Below are 16,570 nucleotides of genomic sequence, written 5' to 3' on the forward strand. Positions count from 1 at the left end.
ACCCATGCAACCGATGGTATGGTGCATACACTAGATCAGCAATATTTTGATGAACTTAAACTAGCATGTCACCAGAGGTATATTTAAGGTAATACACACAAAACCTTTTGTCTTGACTTTTGACTATATTCGGTGTGTGTCGGCATATGTGGCACTATTTGTGATATCATAATTCTGTGTATAATACAGCCACTTTGGATTCTGAAAATTGCACTGAATAGAAGAAGAGATGTCAGAGCACCTCATTGTAGCTGGAAGCTGTGTGTGTTTCAGCTATGAGATTTAAACCGAGAAAATAACGACAGTTGATGCCTACACAGATATTTGCTTTTCTCACCCTTGCTTTGGAAGGCTTTGTCAGCCGTGATTCAGAGGTTTTTACAGCTTCTCATGGGTGAATTTTCTAAAACTACTTTGAGGCAGGCAGCAGTCAATTGAGATTATATATAAACTACCTATTTTGCAGTCGCATTGGAAACACGTGTACGTTTATTAATACAATTGACACATTATCTGTGTATATGAACGTGTCCTTTAAGGTGCAACAGGTGCTAAAATTAAAATATTTGTACTCGGAACCAGACCACTGATATATCATTCAATGTATATTCGCACAATACAGATGTTGATTTTGTTTTTCTTTCGATAAACAATCCCCATAACATCAGCTTTGCTTTGATGCCTACTTTTGGTGAGGATACGAATTGTATGAGGTGCTGAAAATAGTTTCAGAAAGGTGGTGAGCAATGTTTTTCAATAAAAATGACCTTCTTTCATCCATTGTGCCCTTGTATCAAACATGGGTTCTCAGTACATGTGGCTGTTGGTCTCTAAGATTAGAAATTAATAGCATGTGTGTTGTGTAACCAGCAATAATCAGCCTGTCAAAATAAATTCAAGAAAGAGAAGGGTTATTTCTGATCGTTTTATTTTCAACAGTATCTGAAAGTTGACATTGTACAGGGTGGTGCAGAAACCAAGGCTACAGTTGCAATAATGCTGTCAAATGTCCAGCATTTGGTAGGAATATGGAGATATAGTTGTCTTTAACCGTGGTGTCCACCTCCTTTGCCACCTCCTCCATGTCCGCCTCCTCCTTTGCCACCACCTCCATGTCCGCCGCCTCCTTTACCACCACCTCCGTGGCCGCCTCCTCCTTTGCCACCGCCGCCTCCTTTACCACCGCCTCCTTTCCCGCCTCCTCCTTTGCCACCGCCGCCTTTACCACCGCCTCCTTTGCCACCGCCTCCCTTGCCGCCGCCGCCACTGCCTCCTTTGCCGCCACCGCCTCCTTTGCCACCACCGCCGTGGCCACCATAGGCTGAACCAAAGAGAGCTGTGAACACTGCAAAGATAAACAGCATATCAGTGGTTTTACATTATCAGACAGGGTATGCTTATACTTCTTAATGGTAGACAGTTTCCAAGCATAGCTTTATTATGCATTTAGCCGCATAACAGTTGAAAGAAGTAGCCCATAATGAAAGCTTCAGTAAACACATCACTTTGGCACGTTTATAATTAATAAGTCAGAATGTCGATGTTAGAATTTCTGTACTTACCCAAGGCCACCACGAGAGCAACTTTAAATATTTGCATCTTGGAGCTTACGTCTATTCACTTTTAGAATAAACACTCTGGATGACAATGTGACAGCTCACAGGGTCTTATATGCGAATGAAACAGGAAATCAACATACTTAATCTCAATACTAGCACTGGATGAAGCATGATATTTGATTATTTACTGCTACTTTTTCCCCCAGCTTTTGTTTTGAAATAAAATTATATTATGTAATATCACCTTGACTTTTGTCATTTTCCATTCTTTATCATGTACATCTTCCTGCATGATCATCAAAGTCATGCTGTGTACCTGCGACCTAACCTGGAATCCCTGGGTTCTTTCACTGCTGGATCGCATGCTGGGTATATTGAATCATCCAATGAAATCACATCAATACCCATATAGGAAAAAGTGAATGGACAGAAGACTTATAAAAGGAAGCGACAATGCATAAATGGCAGTGCCGTATTTCTGTGATGTGCTGACGCTGGTTACTTGGAGTAGACATTTTGTTGCTGTTGTGTCAAGTTACACATATAGTGGATTGTATATGGAACAAACAATGCAGACGGTATGGTAGATTTGAATAAATGCATAAAGATCATGGAACCGATGGTATGCTACTATATTTAGCACTATTTTGATGAACTTAAACTAGCATGTCACCAGAGTTTTATTGAAGGTAATACATACAGACGGTGTGGTATATTTAAATAAATCCATAAAACCCATGCAACCGATGGTATGGTGCATACACTAGATCAGCAATATTTTGATGAACTTAAACTAGCATGTCACCAGAGGTATATTTAAGGTAATACACACAAAACCTTTTGTCTTGACTTTTGACTATATTCGGTGTGTGTCGGCATATGTGGCACTATTTGTGATATCATAATTCTGTGTATAATACAGCCACTTTGGATTCTGAAAATTGCACTGAATAGAAGAAGAGATGTCAGAGCACCTCATTGTAGCTGGAAGCTGTGTGTGTTTCAGCTATGAGATTTAAACCGAGAAAATAACGACAGTTGATGCCTACACAGATATTTGCTTTTCTCACCCTTGCTTTGGAAGGCTTTGTCAGCCGTGATTCAGAGGTTTTTACAGCTTCTCATGGGTGAATTTTCTAAAACTACTTTGAGGCAGGCAGCAGTCAATTGAGATTATATATAAACTACCTATTTTGCAGTCGCATTGGAAACACGTGTACGTTTATTAATACAATTGACACATTATCTGTGTATATGAACGTGTCCTTTAAGGTGCAACAGGTGCTAAAATTAAAATATTTGTACTCGGAACCAGACCACTGATATATCATTCAATGTATATTCGCACAATACAGATGTTGATTTTGTTTTTCTTTCGATAAACAATCCCCATAACATCAGCTTTGCTTTGATGCCTACTTTTGGTGAGGATACGAATTGTATGAGGTGCTGAAAATAGTTTCAGAAAGGTGGTGAGCAATGTTTTTCAATAAAAATGACCTTCTTTCATCCATTGTGCCCTTGTATCAAACATGGGTTCTCAGTACATGTGGCTGTTGGTCTCTAAGATTAGAAATTAATAGCATGTGTGTTGTGTAACCAGCAATAATCAGCCTGTCAAAATAAATTCAAGAAAGAGAAGGGTTATTTCTGATCGTTTTATTTTCAACAGTATCTGAAAGTTGACATTGTACAGGGTGGTGCAGAAACCAAGGCTACAGTTGCAATAATGCTGTCAAATGTCCAGCATTTGGTAGGAATATGGAGATATAGTTGTCTTTAACCGTGGTGTCCACCTCCTTTGCCACCTCCTCCATGTCCGCCTCCTCCTTTGCCACCACCTCCATGTCCGCCGCCTCCTTTACCACCACCTCCGTGGCCGCCTCCTCCTTTGCCACCGCCGCCTCCTTTACCACCGCCTCCTTTCCCTTCTCCTCCTTTGCCACCGCCGCCTTTACCACCGCCTCCTTTGCCACCGCCTCCCTTGCCGCCGCCGCCACCGCCTCCTTTGCCGCCACCGCCTCCTTTGCCACCACCGCCGTGGCCACCATAGGCTGAACCAAAGAGAGCTGTGAACACTGCAAAGATAAACAGCATATCAGTGGTTTTACATTATCAGACAGGGTATGCTTATACTTCTTAATGGTAGACAGTTTCCAAGCATAGCTTTATTATGCATTTAGCCGCATAACAGTTGAAAGAAGTAGCCCATAATGAAAGCTTCAGTAAACACATCACTTTGGCACGTTTATAATTAATAAGTCAGAATGTCGATGTTAGAATTTCTGTACTTACCCAAGGCCACCACGAGAGCAACTTTAAATATTTGCATCTTGGAGCTTACGTCTATTCACTTTTAGAATAAACACTCTGGATGACAATGTGACAGCTCACAGGGTCTTATATGCGAATGAAACAGGAAATCAACATACTTAATCTCAATACTAGCACTGGATGAAGCATGATATTTGATTATTTACTGCTACTTTTTCCCCCAGCTTTTGTTTTGAAATAAAATTATATTATGTAATATCACCTTGACTTTTGTCATTTTCCATTCTTTATCATGTACATCTTCCTGCATGATCATCAAAGTCATGCTGTGTACCTGCGACCTAACCTGGAATCCCTGGGTTCTTTCACTGCTGGATCGCATGCTGGGTATATTGAATCATCCAATGAAATCACATCAATACCCATATAGGAAAAAGTGAATGGACAGAAGACTTATAAAAGGAAGCGACAATGCATAAATGGCAGTGCCGTATTTCTGTGATGTGCTGACGCTGGTTACTTGGAGTAGACATTTTGTTGCTGTTGTGTCAAGTTACACATATAGTGGATTGTATATGGAACAAACAATGCAGACGGTATGGTAGATTTGAATAAATGCATAAAGATCATGGAACCGATGGTATGCTACTATATTTAGCACTATTTTGATGAACTTAAACTAGCATGTCACCAGAGTTTTATTGAAGGTAATACATACAGACGGTGTGGTATATTTAAATAAATCCATAAAACCCATGCAACCGATGGTATGGTGCATACACTAGATCAGCAATAATTTGATGAACTTAAACTAGCATGTCACCAGAGGTATATTTAAGGTAATACATACAAAACCTTTTGTCTTGACTTTTGACTATATTCGGTGTGTGTCGGCATATGTGGCACTATTTGTGATATCATAATTCTGTGTATAATACAGCCACTTTGGATTCTGAAAATTGCACTGAATAGAAGAAGAGATGTCAGAGCACCTCATTGTAGCTGGAAGCTGTGTGTGTTTCAGCTATGAGATTTAAACCGAGAAAATAACGACAGTTGATGCCTACACAGATATTTGCTTTTCTCACCCTTGCTTTGGAAGGCTTTGTCAGCCGTGATTCAGAGGTTTTTACAGCTTCTCATGGGTGAATTTTCTAAAACTACTTTGAGGCAGGCAGCAGTCAATTGAGATTATATATAAACTACCTATTTTGCAGTCGCATTGGAAACACGTGTACGTTTATTAATACAATTGACACATTATCTGTGTATATGAACGTGTCCTTTAAGGTGCAACAGGTGCTAAAATTAAAACATTTGTACTCGGAACCAGACCACTGATATATCATTCAATGTATATTCGCACAATACAGATGTTGATTTTGTTTTTCTTTCGATAAACAATCCCCATAACATCAGCTTTGCTTTGATGCCTACTTTTGGTGAGGATACGAATTGTATGAGGTGCTGAAAATAGTTTCAGAAAGGTGGTGAGCAATGTTTTTCAATAAAAATGACCTTCTTTCATCCATTGTGCCCTTGTATCAAACATGGGTTCTCAGTACATGTGGCTGTTGGTCTCTAAGATTAGAAATTAATAGCATGTGTGTTGTGTAACCAGCAATAATCAGCCTGTCAAAATAAATTCAAGAAAGAGAAGGGTTATTTCTGATCGTTTTATTTTCAACAGTATCTGAAAGTTGACATTGTACAGGGTGGTGCAGAAACCAAGGCTACAGTTGCAATAATGCTGTCAAATGTCCAGCATTTGGTAGGAATATGGAGATATAGTTGTCTTTAACCGTGGTGTCCACCTCCTTTGCCACCTCCTCCATGTCCGCCTCCTCCTTTGCCACCACCTCCATGTCCGCCGCCTCCTTTACCACCACCTCCGTGGCCGCCTCCTCCTTTGCCACCGCCGCCTCCTTTACCACCGCCTCCTTTCCCGCCTCCTCCTTTGCCACCGCCGCCTTTACCACCGCCTCCTTTGCCACCGCCTCCCTTGCCGCCGCCGCCACTGCCTCCTTTGCCGCCACCGCCTCCTTTGCCACCACCGCCGTGGCCACCATAGGCTGAACCAAAGAGAGCTGTGAACACTGCAAAGATAAACAGCATATCAGTGGTTTTACATTATCAGACAGGGTATGCTTATACTTCTTAATGGTAGACAGTTTCCAAGCATAGCTTTATTATGCATTTAGCCGCATAACAGTTGAAAGAAGTAGCCCATAATGAAAGCTTCAGTAAACACATCACTTTGGCACGTTTATAATTAATAAGTCAGAATGTCGATGTTAGAATTTCTGTACTTACCCAAGGCCACCACGAGAGCAACTTTAAATATTTGCATCTTGGAGCTTACGTCTATTCACTTTTAGAATAAACACTCTGGATGACAATGTGACAGCTCACAGGGTCTTATATGCGAATGAAACAGGAAATCAACATACTTAATCTCAATACTAGCACTGGATGAAGCATGATATTTGATTATTTACTGCTACTTTTTCCCCCAGCTTTTGTTTTGAAATAAAATTATATTATGTAATATCACCTTGACTTTTGTCATTTTCCATTCTTTATCATGTACATCTTCCTGCATGATCATCAAAGTCATGCTGTGTACCTGCGACCTAACCTGGAATCCCTGGGTTCTTTCACTGCTGGATCGCATGCTGGGTATATTGAATCATCCAATGAAATCACATCAATACCCATATAGGAAAAAGTGAATGGACAGAAGACTTATAAAAGGAAGCGACAATGCATAAATGGCAGTGCCGTATTTCTGTGATGTGCTGACGCTGGTTACTTGGAGTAGACATTTTGTTGCTGTTGTGTCAAGTTACACATATAGTGGATTGTATATGGAACAAACAATGCAGACGGTATGGTAGATTTGAATAAATGCATAAAGATCATGGAACCGATGGTATGCTACTATATTTAGCACTATTTTTATGAACTTAAACTAGCATGTCACCAGAGTTTTATTGAAGGTAATACATACAGACGGTGTGGTATATTTAAATAAATGCATAAAACCCATGCAACCGATGGTATGGTGCATACACTAGATCAGCAATATTTTGATGAACTTAAACTAGCATGTCACCAGAGGTATATTTAAGGTAATACATACAAAACCTTTTGTCTTGACTTTTGACTATATTCGGTGTGTGTCGGCATATGTGGCACTATTTGTGATATCATAATTCTGTGTATAATACAGCCACTTTGGATTCTGAAAATTGCACTGAATAGAAGAAGAGATGTCAGAGCACCTCATTGTAGCTGGAAGCTGTGTGTGTTTCAGCTATGAGATTTAAACCGAGAAAATAACGACAGTTGATGCCTACACAGATATTTGCTTTTCTCACCCTTGCTTTGGAAGGCTTTGTCAGCCGTGATTCAGAGGTTTTTACAGCTTCTCATGGGTGAATTTTCTAAAACTACTTTGAGGCAGGCAGCAATCAATTGAGATTATATATAAACTACCTATTTTGCAGTCGCATTGGAAACACGTGTACGTTTATTAATACAATTGACACATTATCTGTGTATATGAACGTGTCCTTTAAGGTGCAACAGGTGCTAAAATTAAAACATTTGTACTCGGAACCAGACCACTGATATATCCTACAATGTATATTCGCACAATACAGATGTTGATTTTGTTTTTCTTTCGATAAACAATCCCCATAACATCAGCTTTGCTTTGATGCCTACTTTTGGTGAGGATACGAATTGTATGAGGTGCTGAAAATAGTTTCAGAAAGGTGGTGAGCAATGTTTTTCAATAAAAATGACCTTCTTTCATCCATTGTGCCCTTGTATCAAACATGGGTTCTCAGTACATGTGGCTGTTGGTCTCTAAGATTAGAAATTAATAGCATGTGTGTTGTGTAACCAGCAATAATCAGCCTGTCAAAATAAATTCAAGAAAGAGAAGGGTTATTTCTGATCGTTTTATTTTCAGCAGTATCTGAAAGTTGACATTGTACAGGGTGGTGCAGAAACCAAGGCTACAGTTGCAATAATGCTGTCAAATGTCCAGCATTTGGTAGGAATATGGAGATATAGTTGTCTTTAACCGTGGTGTCCACCTCCTTTGCCACCTCCTCCATGTCCGCCTCCTCCTTTGCCACCACCTCCATGTCCGCCGCCTCCTTTACCACCACCTCCGTGGCCGCCTCCTCCTTTGCCACCGCCGCCTCCTTTACCACCGCCTCCTTTCCCGCCTCCTCCTTTGCCACCGCCGCCTTTACCACCGCCTCCTTTGCCACCGCCTCCCTTGCCGCCGCCGCCACCGCCTCCTTTGCCGCCACCGCCTCCTTTGCCACCACCGCCGTGGCCACCATAGGCTGAACCAAAGAGAGCTGTGAACACTGCAAAGATAAACAGCATATCAGTGGTTTTACATTATCAGACAGGGTATGCTTATACTTCTTAATGGTAGACAGTTTCCAAGCATAGCTTTATTATGCATTTAGCCGCATAACAGTTGAAAGAAGTAGCCCATAATGAAAGCTTCAGTAAACACATCACTTTGGCACGTTTATAATTGATAAGTCAGAATGTCGATGTTAGAATTTCTGTACTTACCCAAGGCCACCACGAGAGCAACTTTAAATATTTGCATCTTGGAGCTTACGTCTATTCACTTTTAGAATAAACACTCTGGATGACAATGTGACAGCTCACAGGGTCTTATATGCGAATGAAACAGGAAATCAACATACTTAATCTCAATACTAGCACTGGATGAAGCATGATATTTGATTATTTACTGCTACTTTTTCCCCCAGCTTTTGTTTTGAAATAAAATTATATTATGTAATATCACCTTGACTTTTGTCATTTTCCATTCTTTATCATGTACATCTTCCTGCATGATCATCAAAGTCATGCTGTGTACCTGCGACCTAACCTGGAATCCCTGGGTTCTTTCACTGCTGGATCGCATGCTGGGTATATTGAATCATCCAATGAAATCACATCAATACCCATATAGGAAAAAGTGAATGGACAGAAGACTTATAAAAGGAAGCGACAATGCATAAATGGCAGTGCCGTATTTCGGTGATGTGCTGACGCTGGTTACTTGGAGTAGACATTTTGTTGCTGTTGTGTCAAGTTACACATATAGTGGATTGTATATGGAACAAACAATGCAGACGGTATGGTAGATTTGAATAAATGCATAAAGATCATGGAACCGATGGTATGCTACTATATTTAGCACTATTTTGATGAACTTAAACTAGCATGTCACCAGAGTTTTATTGAAGGTAATACATACAGACGGTGTGGTATATTTAAATAAATGCATAAAACCCATGCAACCGATGGTATGATGCATACACTAGATCAGCAATATTTTGATGAACTTAAACTAGCATGTCACCAGAGGTATATTTAAGGTAATACATACAAAACCTTTTGTCTTGACTTTTGACTATATTCGGTGTGTGTCGGCATATGTGGCACTATTTGTGATATCATAATTCTGTGTATAATACAGCCACTTTGGATTCTGAAAATTGCACTGAATAGAAGAAGAGATGTCAGAGCACCTCATTGTAGCTGGAAGCTGTGTGTGTTTCAGCTATGAGATTTAAACCGAGAAAATAACGACAGTTGATGCCTACACAGATATTTGCTGTTCTCACCCTTGCTTTGGAAGGCTTTGTCAGCCGTAATTCAGAGGTTTTTACAGCTTCTCATGGGTGAATTTTCTAAAACTACTTTGAGGCAGGCAGCAGTCAATTGAGATTATATATAAACTACCTATTTTGCAGTCGCATTGGAAACACGTGTACGTTTATTAATACAATTGACACATTATCTGTGTATATGAACGTGTCCTTTAAGGTGCAACAGGTGCTAAAATTAAAACATTTGTACTCGGAACCAGACCACTGATATATCATTCAATGTATATTCGCACGATACAGATGTTGATTTTGTTTTTCTTTCGATAAACAATCCCCATAACATCAGCTTTGCTTTGATGCCTACTTTTGGTGAGGATACGAATTGTATGAGGTGCTGAAAATAGTTTCAGAAAGGTGGTGAGCAATGTTTTTCAATAAAAATGACCTTCTTTCATCCATTGTGCCCTTGTATCAAACATGGGTTCTCAGTACATGTGGCTGTTGGTCTCTAAGATTAGAAATTAATAGCATGTGTGTTGTGTAACCAGCAATAATCAGCCTGTCAAAATAAATTCAAGAAAGAGAAGGGTTATTTCTGATCGTTTTATTTTCAACAGTATCTGAAAGTTGACATTGTACAGGGTGGTGCAGAAACCAAGGCTACAGTTGCAATAATGCTGTCAAATGTCCAGCATTTGGTAGGAATATGGAGATATAGTTGTCTTTAACCGTGGTGTCCACCTCCTTTGCCACCTCCTCCATGTCCGCCTCCTCCTTTGCCACCACCTCCATGTCCGCCGCCTCCTTTACCACCACCTCCGTGGCCGCCTCCTCCTTTGCCACCGCCGCCTTTACCACCGCCTCCTTTCCCGCCTCCTCCTTTGCCACCGCCGCCTTTACCACCGCCTCCTTTGCCACCGCCTCCCTTGCCGCCGCCGCCACCGCCTCCTTTGCCGCCACCGCCTCCTTTGCCACCACCGCCGTGGCCACCATAGGCTGAACCAAAGAGAGCTGTGAACACTGCAAAGATAAACAGCATATCAGTGGTTTTACATTATCAGACAGGGTATGCTTATACTTCTTAATGGTAGACAGTTTCCAAGCATAGCTTTATTATGCATTTAGCCGCATAACAGTTGAAAGAAGTAGCCCATAATGAAAGCTTCAGTAAACACATCACTTTGGCACGTATATAATTAATAAGTCAGAATGTCGATGTTAGAATTTCTGTACTTACCCAAGGCCACCACGAGAGCAACTTTAAATATTTGCATCTTGGAGCTTACGTCTATTCACTTTTAGAATAAACACTCTGGATGACAATGTGACAGCTCACAGGGTCTTATATGCGAATGAAACAGGAAATCAACATACTTAATCTCAATACTAGCACTGGATGAAGCATGATATTTGATTATTTACTGCTACTTTTTCCCCCAGCTTTTGTTTTGAAATAAAATTATATTATGTAATATCACCTTGACTTTTGTTATTTTCCATTCTTTATCATGTACATCTTCCTGCATGATCTTTAAAGTCATGCTGTGTACCTGCGACCTAACCTGGAATCCCTGGGTTCTTTCACTGCTGGATCGCATGCTGGGTATATTGAATCATCCAATGAAATCACATCAATACCCATATAGGAAAAAGTGAATGGACAGAAGACTTATAAAAGGAAGGGACAATGCATAAATGGCAGTGCCGTATTTCGGTGATGTGCTGACGCTGGTTACTTGGAGTAGACATTTTGTTGCTGTTGTGTCAAGTTAAACATATAGTGGATTGTATATGGAACAAACAATGCAGACGGTATGGTAGATTTGAATAAATGCATAAAGATCATGGAACCGATGGTATGCTACTATATTTAGCACTATTTTGATGAACTTAAACTAGCATGTCACCAGAGTTTTATTGAAGGTAATACATACAGACGGTGTGGTATATTTAAATAAATGTATAAAACCCATGCAACCGATGGTATGATGCATACACTAGATCAGCAATATTTTGATGAACTTAAACTAGCATGTCACCAGAGGTTTATTTAAAGTAATACATACTGTTCTGAAGACATGTCTGTTCATTAAAATGTGCTCCAAAACGCACCCGGAGCCTATAGATCGCGCTTCTCGTGCACTCGTGTTAGTGTTAAATAAAGAATCTGTTCTCCAAAACGCACCCGATGCATAACGATCGCATCGCCTGAACGCACCAACGTATGGCTGTGACTGCACGTGAAATGTGTGGGTTGTGAGCAAATATAAGGCGGAAGCGCGCATCAGTTAGTTACTTGGTCAGAATTCGTTAATTAGATGGTTAGTTAGATGGTTAGAAAGTTGGTCATAGTTCGCTATAGAGCTGGTTAGAGAGTTCGCTAGATGAATAGTTAGATGGTTAGAGAGAGAGAGAGAGAGAGAGGGTTGGCAGAATGTTCGTTAGAAGGTTCGTTAGAAGGTTCGTTAGAGAGCTGATGAGTTAGATGGTGTTAGAGTGTTAGAGTGTTTGACAGTGTTAAGACTTCCTTAGGAGTAGCAGTTAGAATTAGCATTTAGTTTCTATCATTTGAGGTTTATTCATCTTTTCTTCATATAATAACAGGTAATCACGTTTAGTTCCTCATAGATCTTCATAGTTTTATAATAGGTTATCACGTTTAGTTCCTGGTTTCATTCAAAAAAGGTAAGTCATACAAATTTTAGATTAGTTTTCATTTTAAGTTAAACCACGCTCAAATATTCAGTTCCACTGCGCAACACATACAAAACCTTTTGTCTTGACTTTTGACTATATTCGGTGTGTGTCGGCATGTGTGGCACTATTTGTGATATCATAATTCTGTGTATAATACAGCCACTTTGGATTCTGAAAATTGCACTGAATAGAAGAGATGTCAGAGCACCTCATTGTAGCTGGAAGCTGTGTGTGTTTCGGCTATTAGATTTAAACCGAGAAAATAACGACAGTTGATGCCTACACAGATATTTGCTGTTCTCACCCTTGCTTTGGAAGGCTTTGTCAGCCGTGATTCAGAGGTTTTTACAGCTTCTCATGGGTGAATTTTCTAAAACTATTTTGAGGCAGGCAGCAATCAATTGAGATTATATATAAACTACCTATTTTGCAGTCGCATTGGAAACACGTGTACGTTTATTAATACAATTGACACATTATCTGTGTATATGAACGTGTCCTTTAAGGTGCAACAGGTGCTAAAATTAAAACATTTGTACTCGGAACCAGACCACTGATATATCCTACAATGTATATTCGCACAATACAGATGTTGATTTTGTTTTCACTTTCGATAAACAATCCCCATAACATCAGCTTTGCTTTGATGCCTACTTTTGGTGAGGATACGAATTGTATGAGGTGCTGAAAATAGTTTCAGAAAGGTGGTGAGCAATGTTTTTCAATAAAAATGACCTTCTTTCATCCATTGTGCCCTTGTATCAAACATGGGTTCTCAGTACATGTGGCTGTTGGTCTCTAAGATTAGAAATTAATAGCATGTGTGTTGTGTAACCAGCAATAATCAGCCTGTCAAAATAAATTCAAGAAAGAGAAGGGTTATTTCTGATCGTTTTATTTTCAACAGTATCTGAAAGTTGACATTGTACAGGGTGGTGCAGAAACCAAGGCTACAGTTGCAATAATGCTGTCAAATGTCCAGCATTTGGTAGGAATATGGAGATATAGTTGTCTTTAACCGTGGTGTCCACCTCCTTTGCCACCACCTCCATGTCCGCCGCCTCCTTTACCACCACCTCCGTGGCCGCCTCCTCCTTTGCCACCGCCGCCTTTACCACCGCCTCCTTTCCCGCCTCCTCCTTTGCCACCGCCGCCTTTACCACCGCCTCCTTTGCCACCGCCTCCCTTGCCGCCGCCGCCACCGCCTCCTTTGCCACCACCGCCGTGGCCACCATAGACTGAACCAAAGAGAGCTGTGAACACTGCAAAGATAAACAGCACATCAGTGGTTTTACATTATCAGACAGGGTATGCTTATACTTCTTAATGGTAGACAGTTTCCAAGCATACTAGCTTTATGATGCATTTAGCCGCATAACAGTTGAAAGAAGTAGCCCATAATGAAAGCTTCAGTAAACACATCACTTAGGCACGTTTATAGTTGATAAGTCAGAATGTCGATGTTAGAATTTCTGTACTTACCCAAGGCCACCACGAGAGCAACTTTAAATATTTGCATCTTGGAGCTTACGTCTATTCACTTTTAGAATAAACACTCTGGATGACAATGTGACAGCTCACAGGGTCTTATATGCGAATGAAACAGGAAATCAACATACTTAATCTCAATACTAGCACTGGATGAAGCATGATATTTGATTATTTACTGCTACTTTTTCCCCCAGCTTTTGTTTTGAAATAAAATTATATTATGTAATATCACCTTGACTTTTGTCATTTTCCATTCTTTATCATGTACATCTTCCTGCATGATCATCAAAGTCATGCTGTGTACCTGCGACCTAACCTGGAATCCCTGGGTTCTTTCACTGCTGGATCGCATGCTGGGTATATTGAATCATCCAATGAAATCACATCAATACCCATATAGGAAAAAGTGAATGGACAGAAGACTTTTAAAAGGAAGCGACAATGCATAAATGGCAGTGCCATATTTCTGTGATGTGCTGACGCTGGTTACTTGGAGTAGACATTTTGTTGCTGTTGTGTCAAGTTACACATATAGTGGATTGTATATGGAACAAACAATGCAGACGGTATGGTAGATTTGAATAAATGCATAAAGATCATGGAACCGATGGTATGCTACTATATTTAGAACTATTTTGATGAACTTAAACTAGCATGTCACCAGAGTTTTATTGAAGGTAATACATACAGACGGTGTGGTATATTTAAATAAATGCATAAAACCCATGCAACCGATGGTATGATGCATACACTAGATCAGCAATATTTTGATGAACTTAAACTAGCATGTCACCAGAGGTTTATTTAAGGTAATACATACAAAACCTTTTGTCTTGACTTTTGACTATATTCGGTGTGTGTCGGCATATGTGGCACTATTTGTGATATCATAATTCTGTGTATAATACAGCCACTTTGGATTCTGAAAATTGCACTGAATAGAAGAAGAGATGTCAGAGCACCTCATTGTAGCTGGAAGCTGTTTGTGTTTCAGCTATGAGATTTAAACCGAGAAAATAACGACAGTTGATGCCTACACAGATATTTGCTGTTCTCACCCTTGCTTTGGAAGGCTTTGTCAGCCGTGATTCAGAGGTTTTTACAGCTTCTCATGGGTGAATTTTCTAAAACTACTTTGAGGCAGGCAGCAATCAATTGAGATTATATATAAACTACCTATTTTGCAGTCGCATTGGAAACACGTGTACGTTTATTAATACAATTGACACATTATCTGTGTATATGAACGTGTCCTTTAAGGTGCAACAGGTGCTAAAATTAAAACATTTGTACTCGGAACCAGACCACTGATATATCCTACAATGTATATTCGCACAATACAGATGTTGATTTTGTTTTTACTTTCGATAAACAATCCCCATAACATCAGCTTTGCTTTGATGCCTACTTTTGGTGAGGATACGAATTGTATGAGGTGCTGAAAATAGTTTCAGAAAGGTGGTGAGCAATGTTTTTCAATAAAAATAACCTTCTTTCATCCATTGTGCCCTTGTATCAAACATTGGTTCTCAGTACATGTGGCTGTTGGTCTCTAAGATTAGAAATTAATAGCATGTGTGTTGTGTAACCAGCAATAATCAGCCTGTCAAAATAAGTTCAAGAAAGAGAAGGGTTATTTCTGATCGTTTTATTTTCAACAGTATCTGAAAGTTGACATTGTAGAGGGTGGTGCAGAAACCAAGGCTACAGTTGCAATAATGCTGTCAAATGTCCAGCATTTGGTAGGAATATGGAGATATAGTTGTCTTTAACCGTGGTGTCCACCTCCTTTGCCACCTCCTCCATGTCCGCCTCCTCCTTTGCCACCACCTCCATGTCCGCCGCCTCCTTTACCACCACCTCCGTGGCCGCCTCCTCCTTTGCCACCGCCGCCTCCTTTACCACCGCCTCCTTTCCCGCCTCCTCCTTTGCCACCGCCGCCTTTACCACCGCCTCCTTTGCCACCGCCTCCCTTGCCGCCGCCGCCGCCGCCGCCGCCACCGCCTCCTTTGCCGCCACCGCCTCCTTTGCCACCACCGCCGTGGCCACCATAGGCTGAACCAAAGAGAGCTGTGAACACTGCAAAGATAAACAGCATATCAGTGGTTTTACATTATCAGACAGGGTATGCTTATACTTCGTAATGGTAGACAGTTTCCAAGCATAGCTCTATTATGCATTTAGCCGCATAACAGTTGAAAGAAGTAGCCCATAATGAAAGCTTCAGTAAACACATCACTTAGGCACGTTTATAATTGATAAGTCAGAATGTCGATGTTAGAATTTCTGTACTTACCCAAGGCCACCACGAGAGCAACTTTAAATATTTGCATCTTGGAGCTTACGTCTATTCACTTTTAGAAAAAACACTCTGGATGACAATGTGACAGCTCACAGGGTCTTATATGCGAATGAAACAGGAAATCAACATACTTAATCTCAATACTAGCACTGGATGAAGCATGATATTTGATTATTTACTGCTACTTTTTCCCCCAGCTTTTGTTTTGAAATAAAATTATATTATGTAATATCACCTTGACTTTTGTCATTTTCCATTCTTTATCATGTACATCTTCCTGCATGATCATCAAAGTCATGCTGTGTACCTGCGACCTAACCTGGAATCCCTGGGTTCTTTCACTGCTGGATCGCATGCTGGGTATATTGAATCATCCAATGAAATCACATCAATACCCATATAGGAAAAAGTGAATGGACAGAAGACTTTTAAAAGGAAGCGACAATGCATAAATGGCAGTGCCATATTTCTGTGATGTGCTGACGCTGGTTACTTGGAGTAGACATTTTGTTGCTGTTGTGTCAAGTTACACATATAGTGGATTGTATATGGAACAAACAATGCAGACGGTATGGTAGATTTGAATAAAT

The 16,570-nt window shown here is 40.4% G+C and overlaps 1 protein-coding gene across 1 annotated transcript; it reads right to left on the bottom strand.

The window, feature by feature from the left end:
- Positions 1-10,078: 10,078 nt before the first annotated feature.
- Positions 10,079-10,860, bottom strand: LOC125378782 (ctenidin-3-like). Its single transcript, XM_048394742.1, has 2 exons — positions 10,728-10,860; positions 10,079-10,510 (listed from the first exon to the last, which is right to left on the bottom strand). Exons 1-2 carry the CDS (start codon positions 10,762-10,764, stop codon positions 10,215-10,217), a joined length of 333 nt encoding a protein of 110 aa, XP_048250699.1. The 5' UTR covers positions 10,765-10,860; the 3' UTR covers positions 10,079-10,214.
- Between the last annotated feature and the right edge of the window lie 5,710 nt (positions 10,861-16,570).

This window comes from Haliotis rufescens, unplaced genomic scaffold (assembly GCF_023055435.1).
Source record: "Haliotis rufescens isolate VD_foot unplaced genomic scaffold, xgHalRufe1.0.p SCAF_13, whole genome shotgun sequence".
Classification (NCBI taxonomy): domain Eukaryota; kingdom Metazoa; phylum Mollusca; class Gastropoda; order Lepetellida; family Haliotidae; genus Haliotis; species Haliotis rufescens.

What these genes read in the sequence shown, in the direction of transcription:
- LOC125378782 (XM_048394742.1), bottom strand. Translation starts at nt 10,764, where the DNA reads ATGCAAATATTTAAAGTTGCTCTCGTGGTGGCCTTGG. An exon ending in TGCTCTCGTGGTGGCCTTGG is followed by an intron (nt 10,511 to 10,727) that starts GTAAGTACAGAA and finishes TTATCTTTGCAG; the next exon opens with TGTTCACAGCTCTCTTTGGT.